The 23,658-nt window shown below is 35.1% G+C and overlaps 1 protein-coding gene across 5 annotated transcripts in view; it reads right to left on the bottom strand.

The window, feature by feature from the left end:
* Positions 1 to 6,120: 6,120 nt before the first annotated feature.
* Positions 6,121 to 23,658, bottom strand: part of C2CD6 (C2 calcium dependent domain containing 6) — a 125,106-nt gene continuing 107,568 nt past the window's right edge. For 4 of the 5 annotated variants that reach the window (XM_034654952.1, XM_034654953.1, XM_034654955.1 and 1 more), the window contains 4 exons: positions 14,760 to 14,834; positions 10,121 to 13,627; positions 8,586 to 8,687; positions 6,121 to 7,250 (listed from right to left, as the gene is read on the bottom strand). In XM_034654952.1, coding sequence (XP_034510843.1) covers positions 6,963 to 7,250; positions 8,586 to 8,687; positions 10,121 to 13,627; positions 14,760 to 14,834 — 3,972 coding nt within the window. In that variant the 3' untranslated portion in view covers positions 6,121 to 6,962. The remainder of the gene's footprint in view (positions 7,251 to 8,585; positions 8,688 to 10,120; positions 13,628 to 14,759; positions 14,835 to 23,658) is intronic. The other variant, XM_034654951.1, reaches the window with a different exon arrangement.

Here is a 23,658-nt window from a genome sequence, read left to right on the forward strand (position 1 = left end):
CAGACCTGTCTACACAGACCTGGAATGAGAGAAAGGGTTGGGGGGCATTTTTAAAGCTCTTTCAGGGAAAACATGCAGCCAAGGATCCTTTATCCAGCAAGGCTGTCATTCAGAATTGATGGAGACATAAAGACCTTACAGAATCGCTAGTCATTGACCAATTTCATAACCATGAAATCAGCCCTACAGGAGATATTAAGGGGGGTTCTATAAAGGTAACAAGGCCCCAAGAGTGATACAGAACAGAAAGTCACAATCGATAGAAACAAAGACTGTACTGGCAACATGGCATCATTAAAATCATATCTCTCAATATTCAGTCTTAATTAAATGGTCTAAATGCTACCATAAAACACCACAGGGTTGCAGATTGGATAAAAAGACATGACCCATCCATTAGCTGTCTACAAGAGACTCATTTTGAACCTAAAGATACATTCAGACTGAAAGCAAAGGGATGGAATACCATCTTTCACGCCAATGGACCTCAAAAGAAAGCTGGGGTGGCAATTCTCATATCAGACAGATTCATTTTAAACTAAAGACTATAGTTAGAGACACAGAAGGGCACTATATTATTCTTAAAGGATGTATCCAACAAGTGGATATGACAATTATAAATATATATGCCCCCAACAGGGGAGCAGCAAGATACACAAGCCAACTCTTAACCAGAATAAAGAGACATATAGATAAAAACACATTAATAGTAGGGGACCTCAACACCCCACTATCAGAAATAGACAGAACACCCTGGCAAAAACTAAGCAAAGAATCAAAGGCTTTGAATGCCATACTCGACGAGTTGGACCTCATAGATATATATAGAATGCTACACCCCAGAACCAAAGAATACTCATTCTATTCTAATGCCCATGGAACATTCTCAAGAATAGACCATGCTCTGGGACACAAAACAGGTCTCAGCCAATACCAAAAGATTGAAATTATCCCCTGCATATTCTCAGACCACAACGCGTTGAAATTGGAACTCAACCACAAGGGAAAACTTGGAAGAAACTCAAACACTTGGAGACTAAGAACCATCTTGCTCAGGAATGATTCAATAAACCAGGAAATCAAAAATCAATTTAAACAATTTTTGGAGACCAACGAGAATGAAAACACAATGGTCCAAAACCTATGGGATACTGCAAAGGCAGTCCTAAGGGGGAAATACATAGCCATCCAAGCCTCACTCAAAAGAATAGAAAAATCTAAAATGCAGTTTCTATATTCTCACCTCAAGAAACTGGAACAGCAACAGAGGGACAGGCCTAACCCACTGACAAGGAAGGAGTTGACCAAGNCACTGCAAAGGCAGTCCTAGGGGGAAATACATAGCCATCGAAGCCTCACTCAAAAGAATATAAAAATCTAAAATGCAGTTTTTATATTCTCACCTCAAGAAGCTGGAACAGCAACAGAGGGACAGGCCTAACCCACGCACGAGGAAGTAGTTGACCAAGATTAGAGCAGAAATCAATGAATTAGAAACCAGGAGTACAGTAGAGCAGATCAACAGGACTAGAAGCTGGTTCTTTGAGAGAATCCATAAAATTGATAGACCACTGGCAAAACTTGTCCAAAAACAAAGAGAAAGGACTGAGATTATTAAAATTATGACTGAAAAGGGAGAGGTCACGACCAGCACCATTGAAATTGCAAGGATTATTAGAAACTTTTATCAACAGCTATATGCCAAAAAACTAAACAATCTGGAAGAGATGGAGGCCTTCCTGGAAACCTATAAACTACCAAGACTGAAACAGGAAGAAATAGATTTCTTAAATAGGCCAATTAACTATGAAGAAATTGAGTCAGTGATAAACAACCTTCCAAATAATAAAACTCCAGGCCCAGACGGTTTTCCTGGGGAATTCTACCAAACATTCAAAGAAGAAATAATACCTATTCTCCTAAAGCTATTTCAAAAAATAGAAACAGAAGGAAAGCTACCAAACTCATTCTATGAGGCTAATATTACCTTGATCCCCAAACCAGGCANCACAGGCCACTGGTAAGACTTATCCAAAAGAATTGAGAAAGGACCCAAATTAATAAAATTATGAATGAGGAAGGAGAGGTCACAACCAACACCAATGAAATTGGAAGGATTATTAGAAACTTTTATCAACAGCTTTATGCCAANGAGCAGAAATCAATGAATTAGAGACCAGAACCACAGTAGAGCAGATCAACAGGACTAGAAGCTGGTTCTTTGAGAGAATCCATAAAATTGATAGACCACTGGCAAAACTTGTCCAAAAACAAAGAGAAAGGACTGAGATTATTAAAATTATGACTGAAAAGGGAGAGGTCACGACCAGCACCATTGAAATTGCAAGGATTATTAGAAACTTTTATCAACAGCTATATGCCAAAAAACTAAACAATCTGGAAGGTGGAGGCCTTCCTGGAAACCTAAAAACTACCAAGGCTGAAACAGGAAGAAATTGATTTTTTTTAAACAGGCCAATTAATTATGAAGAGATTGAGTCAGTGATAAACAACCTTCCAAATAATAAAACTCCAGGCCCAGACGGTTTTCCTGGGGAATTCTACCAAACATTCAAAGAAGAAATAATACCTATTCTCCTAAAGCTATTTCAAAAAATAGAAACAGAAGGAAAGCTACCAAACTCATTCTATGAGGCTAATATTACCTTGATCCCCAAACCAGGCAAAGACCCCCTCAAAAAGGAGAATTACAGACCGATTTCTCTAATGAATATGGATGCCAAAATCCTCAACAAGATCCTTGCTAATAGAATCCAACAGTACATTAAAAGGATTATCCATCATGACCAAGTGGGATTTATCCCTGGGAGGCAAGGGTGGTTCAACATTCACAAATCGATCAGTGTCTTAGATTTTATACAGAAAGAAAAATTTTAAAATCATATGATTCTCTCAATAGATGCAGAAAAAGCATTTGACAAAATACAGCATCCTTTCCTGATTAAAACCCTTCAGAGTGTAGGAATAGAGGGTACATTTCTCAATCTCATAAAAGCCATCTATGAAAAGCCTACTGCAAGCATTATTCTCAATGGGGAAAAGCTGGAAGCCTTTCCCTTAAGATCAGGAACACGACAAGGATGCCCACTCTCGCCACTATTATTCAACATAGTACTAGAAGTCCTTGCAACAGCAATCAGAAGACAAAAAGGGATCAAAGGTATCCAAATCGGCAAAGAAGAAGTCAAACTGTCTCTCTTTGCAGATGACATGATACTCTATATGGAAAACCCAAAGGAATCCACTCCCAAACTATTAGAAGTTATAGAACAATTCAGTAAGGTGGCAGGATACAAAATCAATGCCCAGAAATCAGTTGCATTTCTATACACGAATAACGAGACTGAAGAAAGAGAAATTAGGGAATCCATCCCATTTACAATAACACCAAAAACCATACGTTACCTTGGAATTAACTTAACCAGAGATGTAAAGGATCTGTATTCTAGAAACTACAAATCACTCTTGAAAGACATTGAGGAAGACACAAAAACATGGAAAAATGTTCCATGCTCATGGATTGGAAGAATTAACAGAGTTAAAATGTCCATGCTACCCAGAGCAATCTACACTTTCAATGCTATCCCGATCAAAATACCGAGGACATTTTTCAAAGAACTGGAACAAATAGTCCTTAAATTTGTATGGAACCAGAAAAGGCCCCGAATCTCCAAGGAACTGTTGAAAAGGAAAAACAAAGCTGGGGGCATCACAATGCCGGATTTCGAGCTGTACTACAAAGCTGTGATCACAAAGACAGCATGGTACTGGCACAAAAACAGACACATCGACCAATGGAACAGAATAGAGAACCCAGAAATGGACCCTCGGCTCTTTGGGCAACTAATCTTTGATAAAGCAGGAAAAAACATCCGGTGGAAAAAAGACAGTCTCTTCAATAAATGGTGCTGGGAAAATTGGACAGCTACATGCAAAAGAATGAAACTTGACCACTCTCTCACACCATACACAAAAATAAACTCCAAATGGATGAAAGACCTCAATGTGAGACTGGAATCCATCAAAATCCTAGGGGAGAACATAGGGTGCAACCTCTTTGACGTCGGCCACAGCAACCTTTCTCATGACACATCTCCAAAGGCAAGAGAAACAAAAGATAAAATGAACTTGTGGGACTTCATCAAGATAAAAAGCTTTTGCACAGCCAAGGAAACAATCAAAAAAACTAATAGGCAGTCCACGGAACGGGATAAGATGTTGCAAATGATGCTACAGACAAAAGACTGGTATCCAAGATCTACAAAGTACTTCTCAAACTCAATACACGAGAAACAAATAAATCATAAAACGGGCAGAAGATATGAACAGAAACTTTTCCAATGAAGACATACAAATGGCTAACAGACACATGAAAAAATGTTCAAAATCATTAGCCATCAGGGAAATTCAAATCAAAACCACACTGAGATACCACCTTACGCCAGTTAGAATGGCAAAGATAGACAAGGCAAGAAACAACAATTGTTGGAGAGGATGTGGAGAAAGGGGATCCCTCCTACATTGTTGGTGGGAATGCAAGTTGGTACAGCCACTCTGGAAAACAGTGTGGAGGTCCCTTAAAAAGTTAAAAATTGAACTANGTTTATTAGCTATCAGGAAATTCAAATCAAAACCACACTAAGATACCACCTTACGCCAGTTAGAATTGCAAAAATTGACAAGAAACAACAATTGCTGGAGAGGATGTGGAGAAAGGGGATCCCTCCTACACTGTTGCTGGGTAATGCAAGTTGGTACAGCCACTTTGAAAACAGTGTGGAGGTCCCTTAAAAAGTTAAAAATTGAACTACCCTATGACATGGCAATTGTACTACTGGGTATTTACTCCATAGATACAGACGTAGTGAAGAGAAGGGCCATATGCACCCCAATGTTCATAGCTGCATTGTCCACAATAGCCAAATCATGGAAGGAGCCGAGATGCCCTTCAACAGATGACTGGATTAAGAAGCTGTGGTCCATATATACAATGGAATATTACTCAGCTATCAGAAAGAACGAATTCTCAACATTTGCTGCAACATGGACGGCACTGGAGGAGATAATGCTAAGTGAAATAAGTCAAGCAGAGAAAGACAATTATCATATGATTTCTCTCATCTATGGAACATAAGAACTAGGAAGATCGGTAGGGGAAGAAAGGGATAAAGAAAGGGGGGTAATCAGAAGGGGGAATGAAGCATGAGAGACTATGGACTCTGAGAAACAAACTGAGGGCTTCAGAGGGGAGGGGGATGGGGGAATGGGATAGGCTGGTGATGGGTAGTAAGGAGGGCACGTATTGCATGGTGCACTGGGAGGGCACGTATTGCATGGTGCACTGGTGTGCATGCAACTAATGGAGCATCGAACTTTACATCGGAAACTGGGGATGTACTGTATGGTGGCTAACATAATAAAAAATCATAAAAAATAAAAAATAAAAACAAAACTGGAGATATCACAATCCCGGATTTCAAGGTACACTACAAAACCGTAGTCATCAAAATAGTATGGTGCTGGCACAAAAACAGACACATAAATCAGTGGAATAGCCAGAACATGGAAAGAGCCCAAATATCTATCAACTGATGAATGGATAAAGAAGAAGTTTTGTGTACACACACACACACACACACACACACACACACACACAATGGAATATTACCCAGCCATCCAAAAGAATGAAATCTTGCCATTTGCAACAACATGAATGGATCTAGAGGGTAAAGCTAAGGGAAAGAAGTCAGTCAGAGAAGACAAATACCATATGATTTTACTCATGTAGAACTTAAGAAGCAAAACAAATGAACAACAAAAGAGACAAAAAACAAAATTCATAAATATAGAGAACAAATGTTACCAGAGGGGAGGTGGGTCAGGGGGTGGGTGAAATAGGTGAAGGGGATTCAAAGCACACTTACCTTGATGGGCACTGTGTAATGTATACAATTGTTGAATCGCTCAATTGTACACCTGAAACTAATATAACACTATGTTAATTATACTTGAATTTAAAAAAAAAAAGAGTAGAACCAATTTTCAGAAGTCTCTGATTTATTTTTTTTTTTTAGAGAGGCGGCGGGTGGGAGGCGCAGAGGGAGAGAGAGAATCTCCCAGTGTGGATCCCAATGCAGGGCACAATCTCACAATCCTGAGATCATGACCAGAGCTAAAATCAAAAGTTGGACACTTAACCAAATGAGCCATCCGGGTGCCCCAGGAAGTCTCTGATTTAAATCCTATGTTGATTTTGCTAATTTTTATGCGGTTTCCACAGTTTTATGTGGTTTCCTACATTTTGTGCTATTAAAGAAGCCCTTTCATAGTGTTCTAAGTTAGAAGTGTCAGTCCAGTATAGTAGGTGCCTCAGGAATTACTATTAAATCTGTTATTATCTGTATTTATAATGTAAAAGTTGTAATATCAGAGGATATGAAAATTAACGGATGTTCTCCAAGCCCAGAAAATTACATACTGTTGAATCTTGAAATATAATTAGAGCTGAAGAATAAGAATATATTCATAACAAATGGCTAAACATAAATAACTGCAACTAAAGACCCTGAAAACTGGGTGGTAAGGAATAATTTAGAGAATAACAAAGATTTGGGAAATCAGAGAACTATCAACTGGTGTGATATCATTATATAGTGACAAGGGGGAAAAGCTGGGAAATAAAACTTAATATGAACTGAATATGTATTTCTTGGTCTGTTCCCTAAGGTTCATAAACAAAAACACATTTACATCAAAAGTGCTTCTTTTCATTTTAATTAAAACAAAATGGTTCTAACAAGATGAAACTTGGTTGCTGACTTCTATCACACAAAAGGACAGATCTCCAAACCATTTTGTTAATTGGAGAGATTGACTGTTGGCCTTACATATCATTTTGAACTTTTAACATTTGGATAATATCACAAATGAGCGAACACTTTTCAATATTCTCTTTTAATTTTTTTTTGCCTCATTTTATGGATTTCATAATCTGGGATTGCATCATTTATGTGAACTAAGCCTGCTGAAATCATTCGAAGATTTGTAGATCTTCCGCTGTAGCTCTCTCGCCGTTTGTGAACCTCTGGAGCAGTATTTGGTCTTGCAAAGTGTTTTAACTGATTATGGCTATCACCTGGGCTTTTTCCTAAAAGCCTCGTTCTTGATTTTGCTTGTTCAGCATGCTTAAATGAGGTCACAGGTATATCCTCAAATCTATCCGAACAATCCTAAATATTAAAATAAAAGATCAGATTGGTGAGTTAGTTTTCTTGAAAGTGCATTTTAAATTTACAAGAACTGAAGTGTGTAATATCAACAGTTAAAGACAAATGAGAGCATTAAATATTTTATAGGCAGTCCCCAAATTCAGATCCTACACCCAATGCCTCCTATTAGATACTATCAAAGAAACCACGCTTAAGAAAAAAAAAAGTCTTACTGTTTCAAAGGATTTGGTATTTTAGAAGGATAGAAGATCTGAAGCTGGAAACCAGAAAAGCTTAGGAGAGTTGTCCTTAGGGGTCAGACTCCTAAAGGCAGTCAGCCTATTCTTTAATTCTCTAAATTATATTTTCTCCAACCCTAAATACAAATCACAAACTCACACTTTATACCATCCAAAGTTTCGTTCTTTAAAAGTTAATAAACATCTTAATACACTTTCACACACATACAGAGAGCCTGGCGTCCAAGGATATGGTTATACTATTTAAAGTAAAAATGTTCATGTACATTCTGAGAATAAAGAAGTAAAACATTCAGGAAAATAACTGGAAGGATATACACCAAAGTAATTTTTTTTAAATGATGGTTGTGTTAGGGTGGTGGGATTATGGGCTTTGTTTTCCTTTTCTCTTCGTTTCAAACTTACATAACATGGCTGTACTTTATAATAAACGTATAACAACCTACAATTATCCCAAAGAGGGTATGGAGCTATTAGTTATTCCTAAAGTAGTATAAATTAGTTTCCTCTTCAGTTTGAGCATCTTGTCCCTTAACACTTTGCAGAGATGACCACATCAAAGGAATAAGCTACTCTGGTTTAGAGAGAAGATGGGAAGGAATTAATAGAATTGGACGGTGAGAGGAGGTTGTGCAGGACTGAGAATTAGGGCAGCAAGAAAGATTCACAAAAAAGGAAGTATAAAGAGTCTAAAGACAAATTGTACCTACGTTACATTTTTTGCCTGGGTGTGAAGAAAGCAAGGAAACATTCTTCCTCTCCCTTCTTATGTATGTGGAACAATTAGGTAAGCCACATTATTAAGGGAATTTCTGCTACTTTGGTGAGTAACACATAGTTCTTGCTTCACAGATGAAATAACTGATTACTAGAGTACCAGCAGAAGGGCATGGAGACCCACACAACTCGTTATTTTTCTGGATGCTCCTACCACTCAATTTCTCTGTCTTCTTTTTTTTTTTTTTTTTTTAAGATTTTATTTTATTTATTTATTTGACAGAGATAGAGACAGCCAGCGAGAGAGGGAACACAAGCAGGGGGAGTGGGAGAGGAAGAAGCAGGCTCATAGCAGCGGAGCCTGATGTGGGGCTCGAACCCATAACGCCGGGATCACGCCCTGAGCCGAAGGCAGATGCTTAACCGCTGTGCCACCCAGGCGCCCCTCTCTGTCTTCTATTTTGATTCCTTTGGGAGATTCCTGGATTTTAGAAAAGAATCAGATGAGCCAGTCTTTCTGATGATCTGAAAAATGCCCTCCTACCATTCAATTCTCTGTTGTCAACTTCACTGGAGAGAAAAGTTTAGGGACCGTTGGTTTAACAGAGGAAAATAAGCATAACTCTCTCTCTCCTGACCACTCTTAGGATAGATAAAGTTTCTGAGATCCTATATGATCTCATATTATATAATATAAACACAATTTATTGTTTTGTTTGGAAAAGTGACATCAAAGATTCAATTTGTCTAAAGGAACTTTGGAAAGTCCTTTCCCAAAACTATGAACCCATCTTCTACTTCCTTTTTCTAGTGGACACACTCAATACTAAATTACCAAATTTAAATAGAAAAGAGAAATCTGAAGTTGAGAGTATAAGCTAAATTGATAATATTTTCCCTGCTACTAAGTTTACTATTTGCTAAAACTAAATATTTGCTTTACTATGGAAAGCAAATTCAAAGCAACTGTTCTAAAAAAAAAAAGCATCTGTTCTAAATTAGATCTATTTTTCTCATTCAAAGGATTATGCACATCAAATTATCAGTGTAATATCCTTTTGGGATTTGTGAGTTCTCCCAGTTGTGGGTCATGCCTATTTGTAACAGAGAAGAGCTGCAGTCCAGAATAGTAAAATAAGTCCCTTCCATTCCTAGTTTTTAACTTTGCTTCAGAATGGTTTGTATAAAGTCTGGTAGCAGGTTTACCTTCCCAATTGTTTTATGTTAATATTATAAATAGGTTTGATTTCCCAAGTTTCTCAGCACATGATATAGCAGAAGGGCAATGGTAATAGAAGAGAGGAGAAGTTAAAAATTTTCCATTCATAATCCAATAGATTATAAATTTTGCATATCTCTAATACTTATCAGAATAACTGGCACATAATATCTTTGCTTACTGAAACAAGGATAATTTAGCAATCTGGAAAATACTATATATACTTGTATCTGCATGAAAACAAAATGCCAGCTGTTTCCATAGGCTACAGCCACTGCCAGGAATTGCATAGGCTGTGCCTGCACAGCAGCACCAGGCTAATGGGTGAGTCCTGGCTGAGATGCAGCCAGTTTTCCATACACAGGGCTGTGTGCGCTGGCTCCAGGCTGTGTCAGTTTACAGCGTCTTCCCAGAGAGAAGGGTGACTTTTTCTACTTCATGCTCCAGAGGGAGGCCCTTTATCTATTTCATAAAAAGGCCCTAAGTATGTTAACAGTCCCCTGATTTTCTAACTGCATTTTGGATTGGATGAGGTGAATCTGAATGTCAGAAGAATTTTTTTAAGTTTGACAGTCTGTGTATCTTGGGGCAACGAAGGTTACACACATACTTGCATACAGACATGCATTCTAAAAGTGGATTATTGACACACTTGGCCAAACGCAAAAGTAGAAGACTTAGAAAAACAGTATTACATGTATAGTTCTTCTGGCAGTCCAGTGAAGCAATGTCCTTGGAACAGATTTCCTTAGAATTCTTGCGGTGGGCAGTGTGGCTGGTAGTATCTTAACTATCTTGCTAAATGACTTCTGTTTGTTGACATGGTCTCTTTCTTTTCGGACCTTGGGCTTTAGATTTTCTCTCTTTAATACTTCTGGGAAGAGGAATGGTTTTGAGTTTTTCTCAGATTCCACACCGTTGTATTTAAATGACTGTGATTCGGGGAACTTGACATATTTTTCATTGCAAATTCCATTTGTCCTCACAGAAAGAGTATGTATTTTTTTGTACTGTGCAAATGGTACTAGAGGTTTTTTATTATTGTTATTATTTCCTTTCAATCTCTGAATATACTGGTCTTCTAACTTTGATTTCTCCCCAGCCTCTAAATCAAAATGAGTTAAAGTGTTATTCTGCCTGGAAGGAAAAGTGTATTTGTATATAAAGTCATCATTTTCACTTGGCATTTTGCAATGAGGAATTCTTGGATACGGTGACAGTACTCCTTCCCGTTTTTCCTGTGCCATCAATTTATAGGTATTATGCTCCCTTTTTTCAAGGGGCTTCATTTTTAGTGTCCTTTCAAAGCAAATATTTAACTGAGTTGTTTTTGATTTACCACTCCAACTATGTGGGTCTTGAATTTCTGTTTTAAAATCATAATTTTCTGCTCGAGGAAGCTGCACGAAACAATGTTCTTTCCTTTGTTTGTTAAGCACTATATCTGTAAGTCTTTCTGATGACTTATTTAATGGATTCGCTTGGGTATTTTTGATGAAAGAAGGTTGTATTTTAATTAATCTCAGGGTTTTGGCTCCTTCTTTAGGATAGTATCTTTTCTGTTCCTCAATTATTGATGGATTTTCCTTAATATTCTGTAAGGAAAAATATTCCTTTCCTTCCTTTTTGGTTAGTTCCATTTCCATAAGTCTCTCCTCAGGAACTTTTTGTAAAGTAGTTTTTTGAACAATTTTTGAATATTTATTTCGCTTTTCTGAATTCTCCTCCCTAAACTGATTTTCATTTCTAAAAGATAAATCTGGCTTTATACATTTTAAAGGCATGGAATTAGAATTGATCAAATTTATACGCTGGTTGATCCCCTCTAATTGCTTTTCTGTGATTAGTCCTGATTTTGAAAGTTTTTCTATAAAAAGGCCCTGGAGGTGTTTGCTTAAATCAGCTTTTAGATTTAATAGTTCATTTTCTGATAAAGCTATAAGATAATTTTGTAGAGATTTATTTAAAGGATATTTCATGTTTAAGTCAAGTCTTTTCCCAAAACTCCCCCTTGAAATGTCTTGTCCTAACTCACGAAAAGATATAGAGGCACTTTCAGTCCTTAGAGAAGACATGTTTGGGTTGATAGTCTCAGATTCTGTTTCTTTAAATAAACTGCTTTCTGAAAGGTTTTTTAGGAAATAGTTTTGGAGAATTTCATTTAAGAAAGATCTTAGCTTTATTTCCAAATGTTTATCTATGAAATGATGATTAAAATTATTTACAAAAGACATGATTTCTTTTACAGTTTCTGAATATTTTTCCAGAAAAATATTTTGCCCTTTTGGTTCCACTTTCTCATTCATCAAATACAGATTTTGATAGATTTTTGGTAAGTCTTCTTTGGTTATGTGTCCGGATTCTGAAAGTCTTTCTACAAGGTAAAGTTGGATATGTTTACTTAGTTCAGATTTTAAATTTTTTATTTCTGACTCTGAGAGTTCTTCTAGAAATACACGCAACTTTGGACTCAAAATAGGTTTTCTGTCTAATTTATCTGTTTTATCGAAATTCTCTTTGATTTCTTCAAGATCCTCTGTATTATTTGGGAAAGGATGCTGAATTAATTTTCCTAATTCTTTTTCTGGTTGTCTTCTTTCAGACTGACTATATTTGAAAAAAACACTAAACATATGTTTTAAAAAGGATTTTAACATTATTACATCTGAATCATTAAGTTTACCCATTAATGAGTTACTTAAATTTTCTAAAGTAGAATTTAGATCATTTTCTTCTCTATGAAACCTCTGACTGTTATTTAGCATATCTGTTTTTTTATCTGGTGTTGACTGGTATTTTGAATCTTGTAGGGATATATGTTGGCCTTCATCCATATATTCAACTCTGTTAAAAGAAGTGGTTTCTTTGGGAGTGATGAGTGTATTCTGTTCTGAAAGAGATTCTGTTCTGTGCTGGGTATCTGAATGATCCTCTGTGGAATACTTTGGCTCTTCTTCAGCAAAGACTGTCTCTGTATCCAGCACAGAACTCTTCTGATATTCTTTATCTAATTCTATCACTTTGATTATCCCAGATTCTAAAAGAGTATCTACAGGAAATGCTTGTATTATCTGGCTTATAACAGATTTGGCCAGTGGCAATTCTATTTCTTCATCATTTTCTTCATAATGAAGTAGAATATTTGAAGATAAACTCTCCCAAGCTGTGGGTAATTGATTCTGCAAATTTACTGGTGTCTCACTCAATTCTTTCACTCCTATTTCCAACTCTGAGAAGATAGGTGCAGTGAATATTTGCTTTATAACATAATCATCCGCAGTGTCACTTACACCTGGTTTGGAGCTAGATACTTCAAGTTTTGAATGTTTCTTTTTGAAATTACTTTTTATAATGGGAAGATGGATCTCACCAGCCTCCAAGTGGTTTTCAGAGACAAGTGCTGTTTCTGCCTCTGGAGAATTTCTTGGTTCACCTTCTGAAAGTGAATCTGCAGGAGTATCTTTAATTGTTTGTCTTAAAAGAGACTTTGAACTTACAGTGCCTTTTTCTGGAAGCCAGTTATTTAAATCTTTAACTTTTTCAAATACTTCGTTTTCCAAACTACTTGGTGGTTCATCATGAACACTCAGAAGTGGAGAACTATGACTTTTCTTTCTTGCTTCAGTGTCCATAGCAACCTCTAGTTTAGAAAATAATTTATCTGAAAGGTCTTGCAGATTTTTACTTAAAATTGACTGGAGCATCATTGATTGTTTTAAATTTTCTAGGTGGGAAGTAAGACTTAATGATTTTGAGAGGCGATATGTATTTACATTTCCAGTCACTGATGATTCTCCTTCAAAATTAGGTACAGATACATTTGGTAGTCTTTCTTTTAACTTATCCTTAGTATCTGAAGTCTTTATTGGTATCATATTAGGATCACGGGCTAAATTATTCTTAGTGTCTAAAGTCTTTACTGTGATGAAATCAGGATCACGGGCTGGTTTTAACTTAGTCTTAGAGTCTAAAGTCTTTACTGTGGTGATACCAGGATCACGGGGCCAGGTTTTATTAGCAGGTCTTGCAGTTTCTGCATATGTTGGGTAAGGAGGATCTTGGTCTTCATGCTCTATAACCTCTGTACTTAAAGTGTTTTGACATTTGTACATATCTTGGTCTTTCCTTTTTCTGACTGACATTTTGTCGTTTACATTCCTTAGAAAAGGATCAAAACCATTCTTTAAGTTGAATTTCTGGAACTGTAATATTAAAAACAAAAGGTAAGAAATTCTGTAGCATTTATTTGAATTTATAATAAACTTTCTAGTTAATTTTTTTTTGAGCAATCTGTCAAATTATCTATTCATCCACCCACCATTTACAAAGAGAAAACTGACTTTAATTATTTAAAATATTTGAAATTGGAATGATGAAAATTTTAATGCAAAATTTTAGAATTCCTAATTCTGATACTATTTTGTGTCCAAGAGCTTTGGGCTACCTAGAATATTTAAAATATGTAAACAGCATTCCTACATAGTTGTTTTTTTTTTTAAAGAACTTAATTTCCAGTGTTAGCTGCACTTACTTAGACAATGGCTAACATCAGGATCTAAGTCCTATCCTATAAATATTTACCATTTTAGTAGCAATACAAGAAAAAATTAAAATGCAAACGAAGTAGTAGATATCCCATTAGAAGGATCACAAATAATTTCTAAAGACTAACTTGGGAGCATATATCAGCTGCTTTTAAGTCTGGGAATTTCAACAATGATGAGTTCCACCCACTCCTTAGCATGTCACAGTTGAATCTTACTTTTTGATGAATACCATACATTCCTCATAAATGGTTAAGAGAGAGCAGTACAAAAAGATTCTGGATTACAGTGAAATTTCAGTGTAATATCCATGGGCAGTTTTGTAGCTCTGGGATCAAACTAGTCTATCATTGAAATAGCCTTTGAGATGAAGTCTTTTATTCAAATGTTTCAAACATATTCTTATATTTGTTCATACAACTTCTACATTAACCAGCTGAAAAGGCAAAATGTGAAATAATCAGCCTACTATTTGTTTTAGTTTATTTCAACTTAGTTCAAACTTCATTGTAATGGATACAATTTATTACAACTATTTTTCAAATGTTAATTGATATCCAGATAACAGTATAAAAATCCCCTGGGTTTTTCTGAGAAATACAGATTCCCAGCCTCCATTTCCAGATTGAGATTCATCAGGTCAGAGGTAGGACTGAGAACATGTATTTTTTCAAAGACAGCCATGTGTTTCTAAGGGGTAGTTTGGTTTAGGAACCACTGAATTATATAAAGTATTAGAGCAGCCTAGTATTTAAATATAATTGTTATGATAGGATAATTCAGGACTCACCTGATATTTTGGTTTGAATTCTATATATTCTGGTCTGAAAGATGGTGAAATTTGTTCCTTTTGTGAAAAAATCACCTTATAAAAAGAGAAGTTTTAATTTTAGACTGCTTGCAATGCAAGGATATTTCCCAAGATAATTTTATTTTTTCAATAGTTATTAAAGACATAAAAAACTTGAAATATTTTTCTCATAACTACTATAATTTACTTTGCCAATCATCAAAGAAATCTATATATATATAATCCATTTACACATATAACTTAGCTTCCTTGGTACTATAATATTCACCCCACTAAACTGTAAAATCAAAACAATGCACAGAAACCTCAAGCAGAAACAAAAGTAGAAAAGAAATAGAATTGTCAGAATTAATACAACCTCATTTGAAAAGGTTGTAAAATGCTTTAGATAATAAATGGCATTTAAGGGGCCCCTGTGTGGCTCAGTTGGTTAAGCGTCTGACTCTTGATTTTGGCTCAGGTCAGGATCTCAGGGTTGTGAGATCAAGACCCGCATTGGGCTCAAGCGCTGAGCATAGAGCCTGCTTAGGATTCTCTCTTTCTCTCCCTCTGCCCCTTCCCCATCCCTAAAAAAAATAAGTGGCATTTGATATTGTATTGGGCTAGAAAGCATTTTCAATGATTCCTTAACCTGTTAATTGCTAAATGGGTACTTAACACTGCCCAAGGAAACACTTAGTGCCAGATTAAGGTGTATAGGAACAATTATAGAATCACAGAACCACTGAATTTTTGGAGATGAAAGGTGCTTTAGAGATAATCCAATCCTACTCCTTGTTTCATACAAGAATCTGAAGTTGAAGTTTGTTGTCCCAAGTTACCCAGATGATTAGTAGCCTAAATCCTAAGTGTCCTAAATTTTAATCTGATACTCCTTTCGCTACACAATCAAGACTGTAGTGACTGAGAATGACGCTTTGGAAGCATCATAATATGCATCCACACTGCCAACTCATTTAGACAAAACCTGACACCATCTTTTTGAAAGTACTTAGTACTACAAACTACTTTCCAATACACTATCTCCTTTAGACAGCAGGTTCATTATATGTCAAGTTAATTAGAATAACAGTTCAACAAATGATGTTTCCATAAGTAATACTTTTGGTTTAAGTGTGAATTAATATTAAGCAGTTAATAACATGACCTTATTCTTAAATTTTCAGCAGCTTCCCACTTTTGTTGGTATTCATTGCCCTAACACAATGACTAAATTATTTCTACGAGTTTCTCAATATTCCCCATTATAGTTTCTCTCCTTCAGACAAATGTGTCTAACTCTGAATTCTTGAAATACATCTCAGACTTTTCCACATCTGTTCTTTTGCTTGTTTTGTTTTTCTTTGCTTTAATTTCCCCAGATTTCCCTAAAAACCAATTTGAACTCTTGTATTTGAAATTTCGTTATTTTGAATAAATTTAGTAAAAAATTAAAAATACACATGGGAAGTAAAAAACAGTAAAACAAACAAAACATGATCTCCTTTTTGTAAAAAACACAAAAGAAACAAAAACTCCTTCCTAATATGAGCTTGAAAGAATGTGTGAAAGGATATCAAATGCTAACATCTCTGGAGGAGAGGAAACAGGACACTATTAACTTTTATTGTTTAATTCTGTATTATTATTTAAATGAACATGGAACACTTAATAAATAAAAAACTCCAGTACATTTATACTTGGAGAAATGCTTTAGGCATTCATCTCGGGAAACTAGAAAAGAACAATAAAACAAACCAATATAGGAGCTTCAAGATGTTGGACTAAACATGGGGTTCTCTTCTTTCCTACCTTCCAAGGTTCTAGTAAATTAACAGAAAACAATATTTTAAAAAGAAAAATCCCACGGCAATACTGGAAATCAATAAGGTGAGACACCAGGATTTATAAATCTGAGGAAATTCAGAAAATATGAAAGCAGATGAGACCAATTCAATGGAAGCCCCCATCAAAAAAATTAGAGCCTTGAACAACAGAAATCTGTGGGCCTGAGAAGCAAAAAAATTCAAGGACAGCATATACAAAGAGAATCAGATGATGGTGCAATTGTCATAGTTATTTATTCAAGAGCTACATTCACAACAGCTGGATTTTCTCTTTCTCAGCATACAGAGTATATGCTGCTGGCAGCATTGTCTTTCCCAGTCACACACCCAAACATCAAAAAAACTGCTTTCTAAAGAAAATATGCCATCTGCCCAGGTGGAAATCCTACGAGTTTTGAGCCCTGACAGGGAAGCAGAGCAGAGCTTGCTGTCACTGACATTTCCACATCAGATAAAAGAGGGGGTATAAAAAGAATGAAAAGGAAGTTCCATCTAGGAGAGAAACACATGGGTTCTTTGGAAATGTTGTTGGGTCCCCAGCCATCCTATCTACCCTCTTTCATCCTCATATACACTCAAGGGAAGCCAGCCTGTCACACAGAGCATACCTATACAATCAACACATTCCTTCATTCACAAATATAAAATGAGCCAACAAAGTTTACCAGATATATGAGGAAAACCAATTCATACAAGTGAAGAATCAATAAGAGCAAACAGAATGAACTCTGGAGTAGACAGAGACATTTCTGGGGAATGTGAGGAGAGGGTGACCCTTGGAAAAGATTCTAAATAGGATCTTGAGATATTAAAAAAGGTACTGATTTCCACTTAGCTGTATAATAGGCATCACAAATTTAACATATCACAAAAGAATATTCTAGATTACTGATGCTGTTCCCCTCCCTCCCTCCAAAAGCCCCACAAAACCTTAGCCTTTCCCTGTTTTTCCTCATGTCAGTTATTGGTGCTACCATCTACAGGCTAGTAACGTTAAGTATCACTCTGTTTCTCTCCTCCATATCCCCCTAAGGTTTCCTCTTTACTACTGATTCTCAGCAGTGTGATTATGATATATCTGAGAATTTTTTTTAAGGTCTAATTCTCTTTGAGTTCATTGAGTTTTCGGATCTGTGGGTTTATAGTTTTCATCAAATATGAAAAACTTTTGACCATTATTTCTTCAAATACATTTTTTAGTTTCCCCTCCCTATAAGTCTTCAATTACATGTATGTTTTACCACTTGATATTTTCATACAAGTTATCAATGCTCTACTTTTAAAAAAATCTTTTTTCTCATTGTGCTTTATTTTGTATAATTTCTAATTCTATGTCTTCAGGTTCATTGATCTTTTGCAGCATCTAATGTGCTGTTACTTCCTTTTTCATCTCTAAAAATTCCATTTTGTCTATCTGTACCTTCCATTTCTTTTGTCATCATGTTATGTTTAACCATCTTGAATATATGGAATATATTTGTAATAGCTCTTTTAACCTCCCTTTCTGTTAGTTCCATCTTTGTCATTTCTAGGTCTGTTCCTATTGATTGATTTTTCTCTGCATTATGGATCATATTTCCTTCCTTTTTTTTTGTATGTCTGTAATTTCTAATTAGATGCTGAGAATGATAAATTTTACATTTTTGGTTACTAGATTTTGCTTTCTTCTTTAATCTAGTATTTGATTTATTTTGGTACATATTAGGATACTTGGAAACAAGCTCCTTCAAAGCTTGCTTTTAAGCTTTATTGGTGGTGAGGGGGCATTGTCCAAAAGCCTTTAATATAGGGCTGACTTAGTCTCTCTACTAAGATGATGACCTTCTATTTGCTGTCAGATGTGTTATGGTCTTTCCTCTCTGGCATATAGGAAAATGGTTTATTTCTAGCTATGTGAGTTCCTAGAATGTTCTACCCAATCCTTTTCAGTGGTTGTTTTTCTTGCCTCCAGTATTTCACTACTCAGATTAATCTCAAAGACTGAAGGGGACCTCCTTCACGGTTATCTGGAGATTTCTTGCTCCACATTTCCTTCCACTCTGGTACTCTACTCCACAAATTCTGCCTCTGCCCACCAAACTCTAGTCTCCATCTCTTCAATTCAGTGAAGCCTTCAAGTTCTGTTTTGGTTCTCCCTCCTGGCACTGCTGTGCAGAAAACTGGTGTGATCGTAGGGCTCACTTTGTCCTTTTCTCTAAGAAATCACAGTCCCATGCTGCCATTTTCCCAATGTCTAAAAAGTACTTTTCCATAATTTTTTTCTGGTTTCCTTATTATTTTAGGAAGAAAGATAAATCATATCCCTGTAAACTCCATCTTTACTAGAAACAGAAGTGTGATGTTTACTTTTCATGGATCTATTATATGCATTATTTAGTTCAGCAGAGATTTATATTTAAATTATATATATATGTATTATAACAATTATAAATTAACAATTATAATTATAACAATTATAAATTATATATATGTATTATAACAACTATAAATTAACTTTTCTTAGATTTAAAATAGATTCAATCTATAAACAAAGCATGAGAGATTTAATTACAGCAATATAACAGAATGTATTAGAAATCTTAACAAAGAAATACTATATGATTACAACAATGACAAAAAGAAAATGGAAAGGACAGGAAAATGAAACTTTATAAAAAATTTCATCTTTCGTAGTAGGAAGTTGGTAGATAATGCCTATTGGTTTACATGCCAAGAAATATTTTAAACATATTAATCAGAGCATTACAAATAACCATTAGAAAAATAAAAAAAAATGATGTCTAAGAAAACTAAAAGTTGTAGAAGGAAGATTTGAAATACTGTAAGTGCTCTACATTGTCTTTCAGAGTGTGACATCAACACATTCTACCTGAAGTTGATTAGTTGATAAATCAAATAGAGTTTGAGCTACATAATTTAAAACTATAATAAAACTTACCAGAAGAACTACAAAGCAAACTGTTAAAAGTAGTTGCCTTGGGTAAATGAAACTGATATGGGTGGGGAAGGATGACTTGTTCTTTTCATTTTATACCCTCTGTGCAGACTGATTTTTGGGAGACTGTGTAGGTGAAATTTTAATTAAAAAAGAAAAGCTGGGGGTGGGAAAACATAAAAGCTTAAAACTTACAAAATACTACGAAGGGCATTCTCTCCCACCCAAAGGCATTCTTAATAGAGCATTGATTAAATGATCTTTATACAGGCTCACAGTAAGAGACAGTAGAATTTAGATGTTTGCAGCACAGCCTTCAGAGCCAGTCTGCCTCAGTTCAAAAGCCAGGCTTACCACTTGATTGTCCTCAGACAAATCAGTTAGCTGCTCCATGCCTTAACTTTCCCACATATAAAATATAGTAAAAATATCTACTTCACAGGATTGTTATGGGGATTAAATGAGTTAATGTATTAAGATACTAATATAGAAACTTGCAATAAAAGTATTGGTATTATTATAAAAAAGAATGAAATCTTGCCATCTGAAAACATGAATGGACCTAGAGAGTATCACGCTAAGTGAAATAAGTCAGACAGAAAGAGACAAATATATATGATTTCACTTATACGTGGAATCTAAAAAACAAAATAAACAAAAAAAGAAAACCAGACTCTTAAATACAGAGAACAAACTGGTGGCTGCCAGAAGGGAGGCAGGTGGGGCATGGGCAAAATAGATAAGGGGGATTAAGAGGTATAAATTTTCAGTTGTAAAATAAATAAGTCATGGTGATGGGGGTGCAGCATGAGAAATAGAGTTAAAGATATTGCAGTGACATTATGTGGTGATAGATGGTGACCACACACATAATGAGCATTGAATAATGTATAGAAATGTTGAATCAATATGTTGTACATCTGCAACTAATATAACATTGTATGTTAATTATACTTTAAAAGAACTATTGGCTATTATTATTATTAAAATAAAAACACTCCGGCCACTTAAAGTGATGAAATTGATAAACGGGTTGTATAAGCAATGTGCTATTAAATGAAAAATTAAGGTACAGATGGCTAGTTGATCATAATAAGCAGTCTGGGAAAGCGCCAGTGGCATATGGGGAAGTCTTTGCAAAACTGACTCAAGTGGAATGAGAAAACTTCAATAGACAATAATTTTTAAAAAATTAAATAGTTAAAATACATGACTATTCATTGCCAACATCTATTGATCTGTACTTTACAAAGAATGAACATTAATGAATGTAAACTAAAACTAAAAAAATAAAAAACAGAATGTTGGTAGTCAAGAAATAATGCAGACATTGAGAAATGAATCCAACTGTATTTATTACAAATGTAGATATACAACTACACTGAAAGGGGTAGGGGAAAAAAAGGAAGTGACCTTAGTAACGTTGAAAAATAATGTTTTGACTGGAAATTGTAAGGCAAAGTAAACTGTACATAAACAATGTGTGCCAGTAGGTAAATCTGTTCTTCACGGGTGTAGTATAATTTAGTAATTCTGACACTGCTTTGCATTTATATTGGGGTGGAATAAATAAATAAATGAATAGTGGATGATGAAAGCCAGGTTTCTCACTGTGGGAGAGAGAAGTTACATTGGATCCAAGCAAGAAAAGAGTGTTATAATAAGCTCAGTAATACTGGAATAGATTCAGAGACATCAGTATAAACTTATAATTAGCAAAATATATAGAGACAGATATATACAGAAACAAGTATTGATATATGTATATACATGGGTTTGTATACACACATATATTATTTAACTGTTCAGAAGGCCTAGCCACAATAACAACAATACACCCAATTCCCAGAGCCTGGTTTCAAAATATCATTCTCCAGTAAAAATAACCAGGGTTCCTTGTAGAAATGATTGATTCTAGGACTGGGGCAAGAAAAAGAAGATAAGCCTGGAATATCTTGTAAACAAAAAGTAGGAAAGTGCTCAAAAATCAAAAGGATGGAGGCATGTCAAATGGACACAGGACACACTGAAAGAATTCCTATTGGCCAAAGCTGGGAAAATTTACACAAACCATAAATAACATCATTTTGGATTATAACAAAAATATAAAATATATTTATTTAGAAATAAAATACTTCATTAAAAAAGAAATTAATTGGCTAGTATAACTAAGAGATGTGATTTCAGGGACTCAATGTGACCAAGTCACTATCTCTCCATATCTTTTTTCTTCTGTGTTGTTTTTCTTATTTATTCTCTCTCAGACTACTGCTAGCTCTCGATATAAAAAAGACTTCTCTTAATATTCTTCTATCAAATTATGTGGTTATCCTTGTAGCCACAGAGACAGTGTCAAGTTTGTCAACTACACCAAAAATTAGAGTTGGGGGAGGGATGATATCCTCAGGAAGGGATACTGATAGACAAAAATAAGTTAAGTATATGGAAAATTATAATGTACAGGCATGCCTCATTGTGTTTTGCTTTACTGTACTTCCCAGATAGTGCATTTTTTAGTAAATTCAAGGTCTGTGGCAACCCTGTGTTAAGCAAGTGTATCAATGCCATTTTTCCAACGGCATTTGCTCATTTTGTGTCTCTGTGTTACATTTTAATAATTCCCACAATATTTCAGAGTTCTTTGTTACTATTTTACTTGTGCTGATTTGTGATCATTTATTACAATGCTGAAAGCTCATATGATGTTTAGCATTTTTTAGCAAAGTATTTTTAAAGTATGTACACTTTTTAAGATATAATGCTATTGCACACTTAATAGACTACAGTATAGTGTAAGCATAACTTTTATATGCACTGGGAAACCAAAAAATGTATTTGACTTGATTTATTGCGATATCCACTTTATGTGGTGGTCTGGAAACAAACCTGCAATATCTCTGAAGTTGCCTGTTGTGTTGAAACAACAGCCTAATATCAGTAAATTCTTACCTCATACCAGAAAAAAAATTATAAGTGAATTAAACATATGTAAACATAAAAAGCATATACTAGGAAAACATCTAAGAGAATACTAACATAATCTTGGGGAGGAGAAATACTTTCTAAAAAAGATATAAATTAACAGCCACAAAGGAAAAGGTGTCAGATTTGACAACACAAGTATTTAAAATTACTATAACGGCACTAAAGAAGTTAAAAAACACAGGTAATAAACAGCATAGATCACAAAGCATTGGTATTTGAAATATATAAAACATTCTCACACAAAAACAAACACACAACCCAATTTGTATATATGGGCAGAGATTATAAGCAAATAACAGAAATACAAATGGATAATAAACACACGAAAATTGTTCATTCATTAATAATCAGAAAAATGCAAATTAAAGTAACAATGGAATATCATTTTTGTGTGAAAAATTAACAAAAACTAAAATGAACAGGGTGTGGAATACTGAATATTTTCTTACATTTTTGGTGCAAATGCGAATTAGCAAATCTGGTTTAAAGGATAATCTGGCAGTATGTATATCAAAATTAAATATGCTCATACATTTTGATCCATCAAATCTACTTCTCATATTTATCCTATAGTATACTTGTACAGGTGAATAAAGATAATACTTACCATTTAGCAAGTGACTATTATGTTCCAAGCCCTTTAAAATTCTTTGAAATAGATGATAGCATAATCATTTTGCAGATGACAAAACTGAAACTCAGATGTAAATTGCCCAAAGTTATATGACCATGAAAGTGGAAGAATCTGGATTTGAACCTAGGTATTTCTGCCTGTAAAATCCAAGGTCTTTTTACTACATCATACTAATTCTCTTACATCACCAAACAATGCCTGTAAATGGTAGATCAAATCAAATTCCCCATTCCTCCCCACCTTTCTTTCATCCTGACCTTTGGGGGAATGATTTAGCATCCCATCATGGTCAGGGTTTAAACAGTAACTAATTAAGCTATATCTTGAAAGTCTTAATTTATGAAGGGGCTCTAAAAATGCAAAGGAACTATTGAAAGACTGTCACCTGAATCAGCTATGAGTTGAAAGAGATGTTTGTTAGTCCTTTCCAATTCAGGTTAGCACTCCAGAAGTTTGTCTCAAAATACTGCATTTCTTTAACACACTGTCTACCTTGGT

The sequence above is a fragment of the Ailuropoda melanoleuca genome, chromosome 2, assembly GCF_002007445.2.
Source record: "Ailuropoda melanoleuca isolate Jingjing chromosome 2, ASM200744v2, whole genome shotgun sequence".
Classification (NCBI taxonomy): Eukaryota; Metazoa; Chordata; class Mammalia; order Carnivora; family Ursidae; genus Ailuropoda; species Ailuropoda melanoleuca.